The sequence below is a fragment of the Cebidichthys violaceus genome, unplaced genomic scaffold (assembly GCF_023349555.1).
Source record: "Cebidichthys violaceus isolate CVI_PGR_0920_01 unplaced genomic scaffold, fCebVio1.0.p SCAF_54, whole genome shotgun sequence".
NCBI lineage: Eukaryota > Metazoa > Chordata > Actinopteri > Perciformes > Stichaeidae > Cebidichthys > Cebidichthys violaceus.
Window position 1 is genome coordinate 908,631 of NW_027176750.1, and position 19,641 is coordinate 928,271.

The 19,641-nt window shown below is 44.3% G+C and overlaps 1 protein-coding gene across 1 annotated transcript in view; it reads right to left on the bottom strand.

Annotated features, from left to right (window-relative positions):
- The window catches only part of slc30a6 (solute carrier family 30 member 6), a 40,986-nt gene that overhangs the window by 12,313 nt on the left and 9,032 nt on the right, over nucleotides 1-19,641 (bottom strand). Inside the window, exons 5-9 of the mRNA XM_068731879.1 lie at nucleotides 10,813-10,855; nucleotides 10,313-10,378; nucleotides 7,434-7,514; nucleotides 4,969-5,004; nucleotides 2,609-2,703 (exon numbers count right to left, since the gene is read on the bottom strand). Of these exons, the coding sequence (XP_068587980.1) occupies nucleotides 2,609-2,703; nucleotides 4,969-5,004; nucleotides 7,434-7,514; nucleotides 10,313-10,378; nucleotides 10,813-10,855 (321 nt within the window). The remainder of the gene's footprint in view (nucleotides 1-2,608; nucleotides 2,704-4,968; nucleotides 5,005-7,433; nucleotides 7,515-10,312; nucleotides 10,379-10,812; nucleotides 10,856-19,641) is intronic.

The window sequence follows — 19,641 nt, forward strand, 5'->3', positions numbered from 1 at the left end:
AACTCTGATTAAACAGAGTCGGGCGGGGAGCGGTCGCCCTCTTCGTCACGGTGAGGGTTAAAAATACTTGTGCGAGGGGGGGGGGGGGGGCGGATCACCCACTCGTCTTTAAAAAAAGATAAGCGCTCTCACTCCGCTGCGTCGCCCCACCTTTAATGTTTGACGACACCGCGAGACCCGAAGGCTCGGCGTCGGGTCAAAGGCCCTTCACATCCCATCCTGCTCAGACCTGAGTGTGTGTGTGTGTGTGTGTGTGTGTGTGTGTGTGTGTGTGTGTGTGTGTAGGGGGGATGGGGGGTTTGTTTGTTTTGCTAGCAGGATGAGTCAGTCTAAACAAACATTTTAATGGAGTGACTTATTTATGATCTGTGTGTACGAGGAGGGCAGACAATGTTTCTGAATGTGTGTGTGTGTGTGTGTGTGTGTGTGTGTGTGTGTGTGTGTGTGTGTGTGTGTGTGTTGGCTTGTCTCTCTGCCCGCCTGGCCCTCTGGCACACTACATTACCACTGTCTGGAACATGGTTGCGTAATGCACTTTTAGTCTCGCTCCGTCAGAGAGAGAGAGAGAGAGAGAGTGTGTGTGTGTGTGTGTGTGTGTGTGTGTGTGTGTGTGTGTGTGTGTGTGTGTGTGTGTGTGTGTGTGTGTGTGTGTGTGTGTGTGTGTACTGAGTGACATATATTGTGTGTTTTGGCAAAGTTAAGTGCCTGTGTGTGTTTGTGTGCGTGTAGTTTCATCCCCCTCCCATTCCTAAATGTCAGATGTTAAGTGATGTTGAGACTGCTACGAACGCAAGAGCAGACAGCTGACACACACACACACACACACACACACACACACACACACTGACCTCATTCATCAGTAGACTGTAGTGAGTCAGCCTGAGATGAGAGGAAAGGAGAGGACAGGAGGATAGGAGAGAAACAAAAAGGAGAGAGAAGGAAATGGGGAGGAAAGGAGGAAACGGGGCAGAAGAGGAAGAAATGGAGGAATATTTGGTTTTCAAAATCCCTTTATTGAACCATTACAGCGAGGAGAGGAGGAAACAGTGAAAGGGAGAGGAGAGGAGGGGAGGAAATGGGGAAGAGGAAAAAAGTTGGAGAGGGTGAAACGGAGGACAGGAGAAAACAAGAGGGAAGAGGAAAGATGAGGAGAGAGAGGAGTAGGAGGAGTTAAGGGAAGAAAAGAGGATCTTTCAAATCCGCCTTTCCTCTCATTTGCTTCCTTCCTTCAAACCTTCTTCATCTCTTTACAGTAACTTACATCTTGGGATGGGTAGAGTAGGGTAGGGGAGAGGAGAGGAACAAGGAAAATTAGGAGGGACTGGAGTATGAAAGAGGAAGGACGGGTCATTGGATGAGGATGTTTTATAACCGACGTTGCTGAAAAAGCACATTCTCTTCTTCTCCTTCTTCATTCCCTCCTTTCCTCTCTCTCTCCCAAACTACTGCCTGGCCCAATGTGTGTGTGTGTGTGTGTGTGTGTGTGTGTGTGTGTGTGTGTGTGTGTGTGTGTGTTTTCAGACAAATCTGTTTCTCCATGCATGTACATTTGCGCATTTCATTTAGGTGTGTATACACAGGTAAAAATGAGTGTATTCTATCTGCAAATTAGTGTGTGTATGATAGAGGCTGCGGCCTGTGTGTGTGTGTGTGTGTGTGTGTGTGTGTGTGTGTGTGTGTGTGTGTGTGTGCGTGCGTGCGTGCGTGCGTGTTGCAGTCTGTTCGTATTAGCAGTAGACTGGGTCTCACTAAGGTTAATATGTCCTGGGGTCTCCATCTGCATGTGTGTGTGTGTGTGTGTGTGTGTGTGAGACCTATAACTTGTGTGTCTCACTATCTCACGTATGAATATTGTGCGTTAATAAAGTCGGGATGGTGTGAGGTCTCCGTCTGGTCTCTGATGTGTTCATACAAATACAACATGTATGTGTATATTTGTATTTGTACTCTTGTACTGTTATTAGTCCAAAACAAGATGCTTGAACAGGTCAGCTTGAGCTCTGGGAAACTGGGATCGGCATTTTCTTCGTTGCCATTGTCAAGCACTTTAAAGCCTAAACAATGGATTCAAAGCAGCCAGAGGTTTAATCGATAATGCAACGAATCCGTAGCTGTGCTCCCAGATAACATCTTCTGTTTAAATCCAGTTCATAGGCGGTGCTGCACGTCATGTTTCCTCTCTCAAAAAACACTAAAGTAATCTTTTAAGAATAATTTGAAAAAGTCATATTGTCGTATTTTTAAGACTACACAACTGTGATCGGTTGTACAACTTACTGATTCCTGCAATTAGGAAAGGACTAACCTCTGATCCCACTGCAGCCATTTGTGATTTATCTACTGGCCAAACAGTGAGCCAGCATTTGATTTTACTTCAGTAATCCCCCAAAATATAACAAAAGCCAAATTGTCCCTGTTCCCCAGTGAGGGGGAGGATTACCAAACCTCAACCGTCCAGGGGAGAAAACCCAAAAAAAACCACACACAAACTAAACCACTAATCCACCGTCTTTAAAACCGTGTTCGCTGGAAGCTCTGCCTGAAGTGAAGCTGCTCTCCAGGAGGAACACACAGCGGGATGAAGTGGTTGAACTGGGGTTGGCTGTACCTTCTGAGACGTAGGTGAAGGGCTTGTTCCTGACGGACAGCAGAGTCAGCAGGTTGAAGAACAGAGCGACGAACGTCCCGACCAACAGGCGGCCGCTGCAGAGACACACAGAGAGAGGGACGGCAGTGAGACAACGTCATAGTGTACATGTGACTGTGTGGAGACGCTGAGAGTGAAGTGCATTTTGGGAAAGATTCAGAGGATACAAAAGGAAACCAAAAGATGTCATTTCTGCCAGTTTAAATATTTTTTTGTGTCACGAAAAACACAAGAAAGCGTCTTTTACTTTGTGACTCAGTGGTCACTTTATTAGGTACACCTCATGCAACTGTTCTGCCATTAAGCGATTTTTATGTTGACTATAGTGTAGAGGTTTTTTTTTTACAATTTATGGCAGAGCTGTGTTGAATTGATTGTTCAGGTGTACCAACTAAAGTGCTCACAGAGTGCACAGCATTGTTTTTTCAACAGTTAATGGTAGATGGCAATATTTTCAGGGGGCCTGTGAAAGATTTTTGAGATGAACGAATCTATAAAAGACAAAGTTAACTAACTCTAACCTTTACTAAACCATAAACTACTGTTAGATTACAAACATCCCTTCCTCTAGACACAGGCAGACAAGCCAGGGCCCTTCAGGTCACAGTTGTGTGCATAAAACATGGCGGGTGGGGAACACAGTGCTGATTAAAGCTGAAGTTCGTCGGTTTCATAAGACGCACTTGGGGAAAGCCGATTCAAAATGTGTCAGAAAGGAGTCCAGACGCGGCGACATGGCGCACTGACGCGACCCCACAGCGAGTCCAGAAATAGCACCTCTTCCAGTGGCCGGAACCAAAGCCAGACTTTGTAGAATGAAGTCCAAGCTTCAAATCTGCTCGTTGTAAAACTGCGCCTCTCGAAAGTATTTATTTATACTTACGCTTAGTTCATATTCCACACATGTCCAACGGTCTAAAGGACTTGACTAGGACTTTGTCTTTGACTATTTGATCATGAGAAAGTGTGCGTTATTCAAAAAGGGCTGAGAACAACACAATGCACAGGTGGAATACAAATATGCACAAATTATTCCATAAATAAATAAGATAATCATAAAAAAAACTAATAAAAATCCACATTTTTGCCATTTTTGTGAATAAAATAGTTTCAGTAAACAAAATGTTTGCCGTCTTATTTGTCATTTCTGTTTATCTCATAAATCGTAGCTTTTAAATAGACCTAATAGACATATAATACAGATCTCTGCACACAAGCACAAATAGCAAACGACGGAACTCTTCAATATACTAATCACAAGGGACAATCCATTTAAGAGCCTGAAAATTGGTCCAAACAATCAGCAGGGGACGAAACGCCGGTGAGCCACAACAACTGGGTGATAAACCCCACCTCCCTCTAAGAACAGATTAAAGAGAGAGAGAGAAAGAATGTGTGCCTCCGTCTCTCTACCCAGCAGACACCTGTCCCTCCGGTTAGCGGTCGTCTCTCACGCCGGTCAATCACATCCACTCAGAGAAGAAGAGAAGGGGTGAGAAAGAGGAGGGGGAGAGGAGAGAAACAAGGGGGGGTAATCTCGTCACAGGAGACAGGTTTAAGTCTCATTGTGTTTTAGGTTGTAAAAGCCGCCACTAATCTGTTTTATTATGGTGGGATGATGGAGAGAGAGAGATGGAGGGAGCAAACTGCAGAAGAAAAGACCAAAGCAGGCGAGAGACTAACGTTTCTCTGATTGATTAACTATCTATTTAATCTAAACCGGTATGAACTTATCACACCGTCTCTGTTACTGCCTATAACTGATAGAAATGATGGACTTACTGTTAAAGTCAGACTGCATCATAACAGCAAAACATTGAGCTGATTAAGTGACACAAACCTCTCTACAGCTTTTATTTACTGGTTTATAAAGTTTAGCCCAAAATCACATATTTGCCTGAAGGGGCTTTTCTGACTGTACAACATACAACACCCTCTGTCCTTTAAGACATGTGGGAAAAAAACATGGAAGACAGGCACACATGTCTGCATGTGTTTAATTAACTCTGCCTGTGTGGACACAGACACACACACACACACACAGTGTGAAGCTAACAATGAACATGTCACTGTCACTCACTGACTCTCTGACCATGTACTTCAGTCTGTCTGTCTGTCTGACCCAAATATTAGGGATGTTCTGTTCCGACAACAGCTGGCAGTGTGTGTGTGTGTGTGTGTGTGTGTGTGTGTGTGTGTGTGTGTGTGTGTGTCTGTGTTTTCACAGAAGGACACACAGGAGCGTATCATGTTGTGTGTGTTTATTTGAGAATGTCATAAGGGAATATGTGTTTGTGTGTGTGTGGAGGGAAAATACTTACGTATGGACCTCAGGCTGCTCCATGAAGCGCTCCACACTGACAAAACAGAAACAAACACAGTCAACAACACTGGCCAGGTGGGACTACGCTGACTGTGTGTGTGTGTGTGTGTGTGTGTGTGTGTGTGTGTGTGTGTGTGTGTGTGTGTGTGTGTGTGTGTGTGTGTGTGTGTGTGTGTGTGTGAGTGAGAGAGAGCTGGAGATAGAGCGATCGAGACAATTGAAATGAATGAAAGGAGACAAGGAGCGAACAAACAGACAGAGAAAACAGGAAATACATTAACAGGCACACACACACACTCCAAATGCCACACACACTCATGCATGAAAAAACAAGTAAAATGGCGCGTACACACACACACACACACACACACACACACACACACACACACACACACACACACACACACACACACACACAGTCTGTCTCCTCCCTCTGTGCTGCTGCCCTACTGAGCCATTCATGACATGCACTGTAAACTACGGCTTGGCAACCTTACTCTTGACTGTGTGTGTGTGTGTGTGTGTGTGTGTGTGTGTGTGTGTGTGTGTGTGTGTGTGTGTGTGTGTGTGTGTCATGCAGGGATTTGGCAACGCAAAGACAGGAGCACAGAGAGGGAGAGACTCTGTCTTCAGGGTGGCTGCAGGGTTCAGAGTGAAATAAAGACTCTTTAAGACGAGATGAGGTCGTTTATTAGAGTTGGTTAACCGTCTTTATTATTGTCTCTAAGAGGACACACACACACACACACACACACACACACACACACACACACACACACACACACACACACACAGAGGAGTCCGCAAAGAAGACCTAAGTAATAAAAAGGTCAGCTGTGTTTAAATCCATCTGCGATTAGAATGAACACATTAAGAGTCACTCAAATGTTACATTTCAGTCCAGCAGTCAAACAACTGTTTGACCTGTTTGTATGTATTCATGTGTGTGTATTAGTGTGTGTGTGTGTGTGTTGTTCTGCAAATGTTCGTCTCCCTTCCCTGAAAACTGACCGCAAGACAACCCCAAACAGGGCGCCTGGAGGTGCGTGTGTGTGTGTGTGTGTGTGTGTACATGTTTGTCATGACAGCCAGGCAGTGACATTCCCACAGCCCTATAAAATTCAGTTGTTCCCACCACAAACACACTCACACGCACACACTTACGCATGCATGCGCACACACACACACACACACACACACACACACACACACACACACACACACACACACACAGAAGCCAAACAGTGTGACGTTTCCAGTGCGTCTTTATATCTTTGCACATGATGTTATTGTGTTTTAGCAGGTTAGACCCTAAAAGTGCGTTTACATGTTTGTTTAATGGTCTCAAAACTGGGAGAAACCACTTTCCCCCTGATTTTTAGGGGGAGACCACTTTTTCTTTTATCTTTGTTCTTTTTATTATTTCATAAACATATCATATATAATATCACCGTATTACTTTTTATTTACACTATTATCAGTAATATATTTGACAGACAATGCATTAGACCACATATCAGTGGAGGAAGATCTTTTACAGAAGTAAAAGTAGTAACACCACAGTGTAGAGATACTCTATTAGTAAAAGTCCTACATTCATAATCGTACCGTGTACAAAAGTATTAACGTCAAAGATACTTTAAAAGTACCAAAAGTAAAGTATAATTTATGCAGAATGGTTTAGAATGAGCTAGAATATCCTGGGGTCCAATTATTGCATTTTTGAAATTGTTTGGTGGCAACATGCAGCCTGAGCAGGAGCAAAGCACGCTGGTGAAACTAATAATGTGGAAGAAAAAAAACAAAAAGACAAAAGAAAGAAACAATTGGAAATACTTTGTGTATTGCTTTGGAAATATTAATTCTGTTGCTGCGCTGAGTCACGCTAAGAAAAATAATTGAAATTTTAATCGAGAGAGACAAGAGTGAATGAGACAAAGGAGGAGATGGAGACTAAAAAAACAGGGACTTGGGATCTTGAAGCCGGGGTCGGTGATTCTTCAAAGACGTTCAATAGTTTTTGATGAAATTCTCTTTACTTCCCAAAAAGCAATCAATGAATCAATTGTTATGACCAAAAAAAACAAAACAAAAAAGCAAAGAAGCTGCAAGCTTTTAACCGTGAGTATGAACAATAGTTTGTTGTTGATGTTTGTAATGATGATTTTGGGGCAGTGGATTGGAGGGACGCCTGGAGGGACTGGATGTCAGTGCTTTTTTTCGGTTGGCTGTAAAATCTGGCATGTTCTTTCTCAGGATTACCGACCCCGTCTTTAATCTGTCTCTAAATAGTGACTTAAATTATCCCCCCAAAAAAAATCATTACTCATATCTTGTCCATCGTTGTCTCCTTTAAGGTCGACGTCTCCGATTTGTGAGTATGAGTGTGTCTGTGTGTGTGTGTGTGTGTGTGTGTGTGTGTGTGTGTGTGTGTGTGTGTGTGTGTTTGGGAGACATACGCACCTCTCCTTCAGGATGAACAAGGCTCCCAGCTGGATGAGAACAGTGGAGGCAAAAACTGCCACGACCTCCAGTCTTTCAAACCTGGAGAGAGAAAAGGAGAGATGTTGTCATCCACTGTGGCAAATAGTCCCCGACGCACCGGTCCACCCGTTCAAAGAGCAGCGATGCTGTTTGGGTCCAAGATCACCAGGAAACCAGAGAGGTGGGCAGAGACTCGGAGTTGGGGTTTATCTTTACAGACCTGTGGCACTAAAACGCCATGCTGTAGAAACAGGAAATGAATAGCATAAGAAAATAAATATTCCTTGGTTTGAAATGTACTTCCTGAGTGGCATCAACCCTGATGTGAGGTTTCTGATTTATAGACTTAATTTGCTTTGATTCGGCATGAATTCAGAGAGTTGTGACTGGATCAAAATGTTTACCAGGAACCAACGTTTAGACTAAAATGGCAAACACATTTTTGGATGTGGCTAGAGACACTGTTGTTCAACGTGTGTGAGACTGAATGCATGAAGACAACGCCAACAGAAGTAACGGGCGGATTCACGGCTGGAACTGTTGCCGACCTCCTGACCTCATCATTGGGTCACGGGGGTCAATCCTGTCACAGCCTGTACAGGATGAGCAGCTTTGTCTCGGTGAGTGGTCCGCTGGGCTTAAGGGGGTTAACTCTGACATTGGACGGTCAGCGATCTGATGGTCTCCCACAGTAAAGCACAATAATACCACCGAGCTTCTGCCCCAGCTGTGTGCAGATCAAGGCACGGAGGCTGCAATTAAAACTGAATTTTAGGAATTTTTCTTAAGAATATTTGCATCAAATAAGCACAATCCTATCTTGGCTTATTCGACAAGTAGAGCTCAGTGCTCTATTGATTTTTCTTTCATACAACTTTAAATGTGAAGTTGCTCTTTCCAAGAATAAGCATCTTCTCCTATCAGAAGAAGGCTGTTTCACATTTTGTCTGAAGGTCTAAAAAGTGCGTTTTGATGAAATGCTGAACCGTCCCATGCTGTGTCGCTGTATTGCTCCAGTCAAACGTTATAACTGACAATTTGTTTGCCCCATTATTGATTTACAGAATCTGCTGATTATTTTTCTTGATTAATAGCGCATTACTAAATCTACATAACGCATGTGACATCACAATTTACAGGTTGAAACACAACAAACATAAACAAATGATGCTCAAATATTCGAGAGCGAGGCTCTCTCTCTGTGTGTGTGTGTGTGTGTGTGTGTGTGTGTGTGTGTGTGTGTGTCAAGAAGCTTGTTAGGACACAGCCCCTTTTTTTGCATCTTACAGTGTGCGAGAGTGTGTGTGTGTGTGTGTGTGTGTGTGTGTGTGTGTGTGTGTGTGTGTGTGTGTGTGTGTGTGTGTTAAACACTAAAATAGGCCATTTGTTCAGTCGATGAGCCAATGAACAGACACTTAAAGGTTAATAGGTTGTCAATGTTTACTGGAGACACACACACACACACACACACACACACACGTGCGCAGGACAAACACATACACGGAACACATGCACGCACACACACACACACACACACACACACACACACACACACCCCCTCTTATTTTGAACACTCGAAGCTCACAGTTTGGCCTGATCGCCTCCATGCTGCAGGGTCAAAAGGTCCCGCTTTGCATTGCCGAAGCTTGTGGTTAATCTATGGGGGCGCCATAAAGAAATCTGCCGTCTGCAGGATAATGACTCGTATCATCACCGATATTGTGAACAACAGTTGAGAGCGGCAAAGGCCAATTCCCCCTGAAATAAAGACTCGGAACAGGTCAGCTGATGTGACGTTTATAAGAGCATCAATTATGCAAATGATCACGTCACACCAACATTCTCATGAACAGCTGTTCAGATGTTAGAGTTTGTTAAATGCAACGTGGAACAGTTACATGAACCAAAACTCACAGAAGTTTAGAGAATATAAAAATGTTTAAATAAATCGACGGAGTCGGTTTACGGCGTTAAGATTTCCATCAAAGGATCATTTCTTACAGCCGTGCGTCTGTAGTAACGCGTGTATAAATACAAGATGTTCGTACCAGACTACAGCTGGAAACACTGAACTCCACAACAGAAAAGAAACAGGTTAGAACTAGAGTGTGAAGCTGCTGTTGGTTAAACTGGGCAATCTGCTGCTGAGCCATTGTTCTGTTACAGGCACACACACACACACACACACACACACACCAAAAATACGCTCAAATAAAGACACAGGCATGCCCAGATGTAAACTCAAGCACAAGCCCACACACACACACACACACACGCACACACACACACACACACACGCACACACGCACACACGCACATGTACGCACAGAGGTATTATGGGAGCCAAGTGAAGCCGAAAAGCAGATTTCCACTTGATCACCACTCTTCCACACCTCAGGGTCAGAGGTCACCTGTCAGCTGCAAATACACGGTTTGGCCACTGACACACATACACACACACACACACACACACACACACACACACACACACACACACACACACACACACACACATACACACACACACACACACACACACACACACACACACACACACACACACACACACACACACACACACACACACACACACACACACAAAAGCCGTTCGGCTGAGCCAGACAACAGTAACTGAAGCTTTTCTGTCAATGCTACATCTGTGTTTACAGTGTGTGTGTGTGTGTGTGTGTGTGTGTGTGTGTGTGTGTGTGTGTGTGTGTGTGTGTGTGTGTGTGTGTGTGTGTGTGTGTGTGTGTGTCTGTGACAGCAGTGAATGAGAGCACATAAACAAACACAGATGGAGCTTTGACGATATAGATAAACACGGCATGACAGAGAGATAATTATGGTGAACTCACCCAAACGAGTACACCTGACTTGGTTTCTTCATGCTCACCCAGGAGCTGATGAGACATGTGATCAAACTGAGGGAGGAAACACAGGTTACAGATGGAAGACAGCGCAGAGCGAGACACAAACGGTAGACAGGGAAAACAGAGGTCAGCTAAAGTTCACTTCTTCTGTAATTTATCTTTTATTCATTATAATCTCAGAATGAATTTTTCATGAGTGGAAATTCTCCATCAAAAAAACCCCCCGCAAAACAGACAAAGATTGTCGTCTCACAATCAAAAATGATCAGGAATGTATCACAGTTATTTTCATAAAAATAAGAAAAGACAAAGAAAATCTATTTGCCATCATATTACACCAATAAAGCATGAAATCTTCACATGTAAGAAGCTGGATTATCCATTAAATTCTGTATTATTTCTTTCTCTCTGTGTGTTAAAAAAATGTCTATGTACAATAATTTGGGAATGAAACTCATGTTACAGCTGATGCAGAACTCACTCACCTGAACAGGTCAAAGATGGTGAGGTAGGTGTAGGCGGTTAAGGCTGAAACGACAACAAAGACCATTAAAACTCAAATACAAGGAGATTTATATAGAACACTAAACAAGTTATACGTTTGATCAGTGGATTCACAATGTTGATGGTGTACCATGACTTCAATCAAACCAATACAAAACCTAACTACTGATCTACTGTGGGCTGTTGAGCTGATTAGCTTCATCGAGGCGTAATGATGACGAGTAACCTGCTAACTGCGGTCGCGTTTTCTCAGGTCTAAAAGTGAGACGGTCAGCAGTTATTTGACTCGATAACTGGCCATCAGGCTCGAGTGCCACCGACTTAAGTTATCGAGTCACTGAATCAGGCCGTGAGACAGTCAGCCGTGCTATCACTCACCTGGACGGCAGCCAATTAGACAACAGGTAAGCCGGGTCAGTTAGCAAAGTCAGTCAATTAGTCAGTGAGCCAAAAAGCCAATAAACTAATCAGTCAGTTAACCAGCCAGCGCAGAGAGACGCAGTGCTGTCCTGTCCGTCTGTCCATCTGTCTGCCTGTCCGTCTGTCCTAATGCCCGTCGACCAGCTTTCTGTAATCGGGTTCTGCTGTGGTGAGTGGGGTGGGGGGGGGGGGGGGGGGGGGATTAGAGCGGCTTTGTGCAGAGAGGAACATTTTGTTTCCCCACCACCGGTGCCCATGTTGGCCAACCTGACACCATGTAATCCTGACAGAGAGGCTCCGGAGAGACAGACGGGCCGAAAGAGAGACGGACGGGCGGCAGGACCGAGGCGGACAGAACACACGGACGGGCAGGGGGGACGGACCGGGAGGCAGACGCAGAGAGACGGCCGGAGAGAGTTTAGAAGACAGACAGACAGGGTGAAGGACATTTATACAGACAGACGGGTGGATAGAGGGAGAGTGAATGAGACAATCCGTAACAATGGGGGTGAAAGAGTTACAGGTAGTGAGGAGGACAATATATCTACACCATTGAGGGAAAGTACTCTTAACACACAACCCCTAAACACACACACACACACACACACACATATATATACACACACACACACACACACTCACAAAAAATACTTGGTTAACGCTAATCTAGTGGAGCACAGCATCCTTCCCTTCCTCAGACTGACTCCTGCAGGTTTACTGAACTTTCTGTTGGTAATCATCAGTTTCATTGTGTTCAATGCCTGATCTTCTATTGATCGAAGTGCTTTTTGCTGCCTCCTGTTGTTATTTTGATATGCAGCAGCTCGTCTCCCCGCAGGAATCGATGAGGTTTGATGTCGTCGTGTTGTGTCGAATTAAAAGCAGCAGACAATAAAAGCAATAATAATACAAACGCTGACATCACAGTGACCCTGAAACGGGCCGGACCTAATCAATACGTGGGCTAAAATTTCCCCTTCGCTGTGCTCGGATAGGTTTACACACACACACACACACACACACACACACACACACACACACGTACAGAACAGAACCCGGTTCAATTCCTTTATAAGTCTCCTGCTTACAAACACTGACACCCAGAGGACGTGTGGATGTGATACCAGAGCAACAAACAGAGCCGACGGGACATTATTCTTGTCTGTCACACACACACACACACACACACACACACACACACACACACACACACACACACACACACACACACACACATCTGAATAATCGGAGAATATGATCGTACCTTCAACAGAAGTACACAAACACAGACCAAACACACACAGATGTACACATCTGAACACATGCAGAGACATCAAGAGACACACAGTCGCCCCTCAGGACCTGAACTCAATACCCAGAACAGAGTGACGGGTTCAAATCACCGTTGGTTTTTTTTTGGGGGGGGGTTTCAGAAATGATCGATAGAGGAGAGGAGGAGAAGTCTGTCAACTCACTCTCCTTTTCAATTCCTTTAGGCTAATTTAACATTCCTTCCCATCTATTACTACCTCCTTAAACTTTTCATGTCCTTTCAAACAGCAAACGATGGAAAGAAAGATGGCAAGAGAAGGAAGGAAGGAAGGAAGGAAGGAAGGCTCAAGGTTTTAGAAAGGTAGGAAGGGAAGAAGGGAAGGGTGGATAGACAGATGAGAGAGGAGAAATACGAGCAGGAGGATGAATATTTAATGCTGTCTGCAGAGGAGCAGCGCACGCACACACACACACACACACACACACACACACACACACACACACACACACACACACACACACACACACACACACACACACACACACACACACACACACACACACTAAATTAAATGGGCACTTCATTTACCACACTTTATTGTCTGAGTGAAGTATTCAAGGTATCTTAAAGTATATTTTCTAGCCCCTCTGAACCTGAAGCAGTTTCGGGGCGAGTTTCTGTGCTCCTCACCGCTCTGCTCAGCAGCTCTGTCCAAGTTTCACAGACTTTTTGTCTCGTGACTGTTGGTCTCAGATGAATCATTCATGGCTTCCTTTTATGTTTTTTTTTTTTTTACAGTATCTGGTTAAAGCAAAAGGTTTATTCTGAGTGAAATATCACCATTTTAAGCTTTGTTTCGGTTGCTCTTTCTGACGGAAGTGTTCGTCACACATGACGGGTCAAAGACCTGACCGTGATGACGGTTTGTCTTAACTTCTGTCTGTTCAATTCTTGCTTTGAGGACACTTTAAACCATGACTTCTAATGCTTCACAGAGAGGACATTTTAAACTTTCAAGACGTTACGTAGACTACAGTTAAACACTGAAGACTGTTACTGAAGTAACACTTTCAACGCATGACTTTTTACTTGAAACAGAGTATTTATACCGTGTGGTATTAGTACTTTTACTGAAGTAAAGAATCTGTATTATTCCTCTAACACACAAAATGACACACACACACACACACACACACACACACACACACACACACACATTCACTGGATGTGCTAACCACAGTAAATAGCAGCTTAGTGTCACTGGTTCCGGTAAACAGTAAAGTGAGATCTCTCTCTCTCTCTCACACACACACACACACACACACACACACACACACACACACACAGTCGTGGTGTCAGGTCAGCTCTTGTGTGCTGCAGATGTAAACTAAAAGCTTCTATCGAACGCCTCAACTGCTGCGGTGAGGAGGCTCTCCAGGGAGGAATGAGAGCGTGAAGAGGAGGAACAGATGAACCAGCGAGAGAAGAATGGAATGATGGAAGAGGAGGAGGAAGAGGAGACGGGACAGGAGGGCGAGGTGGGAGAAAGGAGAGAAGGAACAGATGAACTAGTGAGAGAAGGATGATGAATAGATTGATATAAGAGACAAAAGGAGGAAGAGACAGGACGGGGACAGAAGGGCGAGGTGAGGTAGGAGAGAGGAGAGAAGGAAGTGAAGGAACAGATGAACTAGTGAGGAGGTTAGGAACACTGCCCAGCGCTGACACTGCTGACCACTGAGGGAGAAACATGAGACTGGACCTGAGGGTCTCTCTCTCTCTCTCTCTCTCTCTCTCTCTCTCTCTCTCTCTCTCTCTCTCTCTCTCTCTCTATCGACACACACACATTTATGCACAGCCCAGATGGACTTACACATCTCTAAAAATGCTGTAGCACTGGTTACAGACAAGAACGTTGTCTCCTGTTCCAAGATCAGCAAATAAAACTGTCTAAAAGATTTTTTTTAATTATTATCCACCAAGAATAACTCATGAGAGAGGATGGGTGTTTCACAAAAAAAAAGTGAAACACCCAAATCATCATATATTGAGCAATTAAACATGTAAGAAACTGCAAATCACACCAAAATCACATAACAAAGAGCCTTTCAAAGCCCTCAATGTCAAACCCTCTTCCAAACACTGGACACACACACACACACACACACATATACAGTATATGATGCATAAAAACAAGCGTGTCTGCATATGGTTAACACACACACACACACACACTCCCTGGTGACCGTGGCTCACACAGACAGCTTGTCATCCCAACATATGACAAGCAACTTCTGTCGATATGAAACCAGACCGAAGTCAAATGGATCCTCGTTTCTCCACGTGGGAGTTGAGAGGCAGCTGGCCGTGATACGTTAAACCAAAGTCAGCGCTACACCCACCCCCGCCTTCCTGCCCCCTGTGCCCTGACCCTGTGCTCTGATGATAATCAATGTAACGTCTTCTGTTAAGACAAAACTGGCATTAAGGAAACTAAGCGCTGGTATGTTCAGGCTCCTTTTTCAAGCATTTCAGAGAACGAGTTCAGTCCCGACAGGCCAAATATTCTTACATTTGTGAACACTTGGTCCTAAGTTTAGGAATAAACTCAACTTTTCGTACCCTGGGAGTTGACTCCCATCTATGCCAGTGTTGTTATTGTTGTGTTCAAGCTTGCAAGAACTTCTAATTCAATTCGTTACCCGTATCAGTAGGTAAGTCAGAGGACAGAGACGGCAGTGAAACATGGAAATCATCACTGTTGCAAAGCTGAAGGCGGAAAAGCAGTCTGTTACAACCAAACAATACTGGTAATAAAAGATTAGAATAAATTAATATAGACCTCATTATTCAAGCAACATGTCAAACATTCGCTTGTTCCAGTTTCTCAAAAGTGAGGATGTGCTTTTCTCTGTGTAATATCTTTTTGAACTTTCATATAAATGGGTTTTTAACTGTTGATTGGACACTAGAAGATTTTGTAGATCAGAAAATACATGACTGCTGATGGCAGGCCGTGTGCTTTGCAGTGGACTGTCCCTTTAAAAAGGTGGATCCCATGGGAGCAGATTCACAGACATCATCAGACGCGTTTAGGTGATCGAGACAAACAGAGAGAAAAAGCAGATGTGGTGGCTGTATGGGGAGTGAGAGGAGCTGATCACTCACTCACTCACTCACTCACTCACTCACTCACACACTCACACACACACACTCACACACTCACACACACACACACACACACACACACACACCCCGACAGGGTTACTGTGAGTGTGTGTTGGCTGTACTCAAGGCCCCCTGGGACGGACTGCTTCACCAGCTGTGTTCTGACACACAGGAACACTGAGGGCCCAGGGACAACACACACACACACACACACACACACACACACACACACACACACACACACACACACACACACACACACACACACACACACACACACACACAACCGTTTCTGGATGAGAAACAAACAAACTAATGGATATGCACACAAACATAAAAAAAACATAAAATAAATAACGTTCAGTTTTACTTTTTTGACCGCCACGCTTTCGTGTATTCACCATCCTTTTGTCTAACGGTGAGCCACTTCATGATAAATGCAAAACAATGTGTTGTATCAGTGTCACAATATCACATTTGCTAGCCATGTTTGTGTGTGTCCTCTATTCAAAAATAGACCTACACCAACACACACACACACACACACACACACACACACACACACATATATACACACACACACACACACACACACACACTTCATTTTTCTCCTCCTCCTCATTTAGATAAAAACTGAACCGTTGATACAAGTAAGAGGAAGAGGAGGAGGAGGAGGAGTGTTTAGTCGTCTGTGGAACAGACACTTGACCTGGTTTCTCAATGCTGCTCTGGGCCGAAAAACAGCTGGAGACACACACACACACACACACACACACACACACACACACAGAAATAAACATAGTACTACAATACACTAGAGAGCTGGGAAATAATTAAATACTATCATATATACTGACTTTCAATGGAATAATATTGTAAATATATTGTTATGGGAAAAAGTATTTCTGCTTTCACCTCAAACATCCGTCTTGGTTTTAATGTTCACAACTCAACTTCACACGAAGGCCATATCCTGTGATGAGGGGTCGCATGTTAACATTGGGTTCATGCCAATTCCTTTAATGGCATCCATGTCCCCCCCCCCCCCCCCCCCGAAGACAGCAGGAAATGATCCTTCAAATCAGCTTCCACAGATCTGTAGCAACGTTTCATGGTTTGGAGTTTGTGAGAATAATCACTGTGCAAATGAATATGTTGGTTGTCTGTAACCTGTTTTTATACTGCGTCCAGATCCGTCAAAACCACAGAGTGCAAATGGACTACAGGGACTCTAAAACAAAGCAAATGTTCAAAATTGTACAAGCATGAACACACACACACACACACACACACACACACACACACACACACACACACACACACACACACAGTGGAGATGGAAGACAGTCTGTCCATCCATCAGCTGGGAGGAGAAGAGGCGACAAGAGGGGTGGGGTCAGGGGGACGAGTGATGGGAGACAGACAGAAGTGAGAGACAGGAGAGAGGGGGGGGGCTAAGGTGAAAGGCAGAGCTGAGGTAGGTGTGTGTGTGTGTGTGTGTGTGTGTGTGTGTGTGTGTGTGTGTGTGTGTGTGTGTGTGTGAGAAAGAGAAAGGGGAAGACATGGGTCTAAGTGACACAATGGAGTGGGCTGTCTGTGATCATTGGAGTGAGGGAGAAAAAAAAGGAACAGACAGACTATTGGACAGACACACAGATGCCTAAACTGCTCTGTGTGTGTGTGTGTGTGTGTGTGTGTGTGTGTGTGTGTGTGTGTGTGTGTGTGTGTGTGTGTGTGTATAGAGTCCGGTGAGACAATAAGCTGATGTCTTTGCTTTGTAAGACTGAAAGCTGATCCAGTTGTCCAATGCACAATTTGATACAAGAGGACCAGCGTGTGTGACACACACACACACACACACACACACACACACACACACACACACACACACACACACACACACACACACACACACACACACACACACACACACACACACACACTTCTATAGAATCATCATCAGCTTATGTTTCAGCAACAGTGCAACAAAGACTCTGCTTGAACAGCACTTAGACAGACACACACACACACAGACACACACACACACACACACACACACACACACACACACACACACACACACACACACACACACACACACGGACACACAACCCAACCTTTATGTACACAAACATACAGCAGCTGGTTGTCATCACCGAGTCAATTAAAATAGAGTAGATTTAAAAGTAGAATCAAATAGAGCGTCGGGTGAAGTTTAAAGACACCATGACATAGTGTTGTTGTCTGGTACCGTTTGGTCTCTAAGGGCCACATGTTGGCAAGAGGAGGTGGAGAACGGGCCCCTGTGAGTCATTACTGGTTGCTATAGAAAGAGGAACATCTAGCAGCATAGTAACCAGACATGCTTCTGAGGAAGAGACCAAACCAGCGACATGGCGACTTTGTAAGGTGATAATATGCTCGCTGCATTGTGAGCAGGCTCTGCTGCCTCCAAGTGGCAAAGACTCTGCATTCACGTCTGCTTCTTATTCAAAGTGGGGCAAGTTAGTAAGGTCAGCCGCTCACATGAACGCTAATTATAAGGAACTATATTGTTAGTTTGTGAACATGAACACCTTTTATTGTCACTGTAAACACATTTGTGATTCTTAGAAGAAGACGCGTCTGCACCATGTTCCCTCCAGTCTGTGGGCTCGGAAAAGATACACACACACACACACACACACACACACACACACACACACACACACACACACACACACACACACACACACACACACACACACACTGAGATCAGGAACAGTGGATCTGGATAAGTTGCCCTCTGACTCTCTTACTGCAGCTTCACAGGTCGACTAAGGGTTAACCGCCTCAGTGCACCAGCAAGGCATGCATGGAGTCTATACCGCCGTACGTACATGTGTGTGTGTGTATGTATGTGTGTGTGTGTGTATGTGGTATAGTGTGTGTATTTAGACGGCTGCTACGCCGTTAGTCATGAGTTAATGGGGCCAGAGCAGTGTGTGTGTGTGTGTGTGTGTGTGTGTGTGTGTGTGTGTGTGTGTGTGTGTGTGTGTGTGTGTATATACATATATATATATATATATATATATATACATACACAGTATATACACATAAACAAATGTGTGTTTCCATGCATGTGTTCCTGCAGCAGATTGCAGGCATGTACAGTCTGCACATATGACACTGTGGAACATGGTATTAGACTTGCAAAGGGACATGTGTATGTGTGTGTGTGTGTGTGTGTGTGTGTGTGTGTGTGTGTGTGTGTGTGTGTGTAGGACACATTTCTATGTAGGTTATGCTTCATTTAAACTTAAAGTGGAACTGCACTGGAGGCGTTGGATGTACATATACATAGTGTACACAGAGCCATACGAGCTCACTGCTCTCACTGTCGGTGTGTGTGTGTGTGTGTGTGTGTGTGTGTGTGTGTGTGTGTGTGTGTGTGTGTGTGTGTGTGTGTGTGTGAGATCGACGGCTGAGGGTGAATGAGAATAATGAGCGGGACTCAGTCCAGTTTGTTTACAACCCCGCAGAGCAGACAGGTCCGTCAGCCCATCGCACATGAAACCTAAATCAATGGCTAATTTAACAAAGACTAAAAAACAAAAACTATAACTCAAACATCAAATGTATTATTTTCATTGGAAATAGATTTGGCACTGAAAATAATTAAATGTTGCTCTGTATCCGTTGTTCAAACATCCAACTTTTATTGGATATTAGGGGTGGGCGACAGTCAAAATGCACTCACTGGTTTTGTTGTGGCACCCAAAACAAATCCTCAAATTGAACACTTTGACTTTTCATATACCAACGCATCACTCGTCATTATCTCAGCATCATTACACCTGATAAATGGAGTGAAGGAAAAACAAGAATGTCCAAAATGGAAACACTGAAGTAGCAGACGGACCTCTGAATGTGTAAATAGTGGAGTGCTGATCAAGTGAGCGGAGGAGAC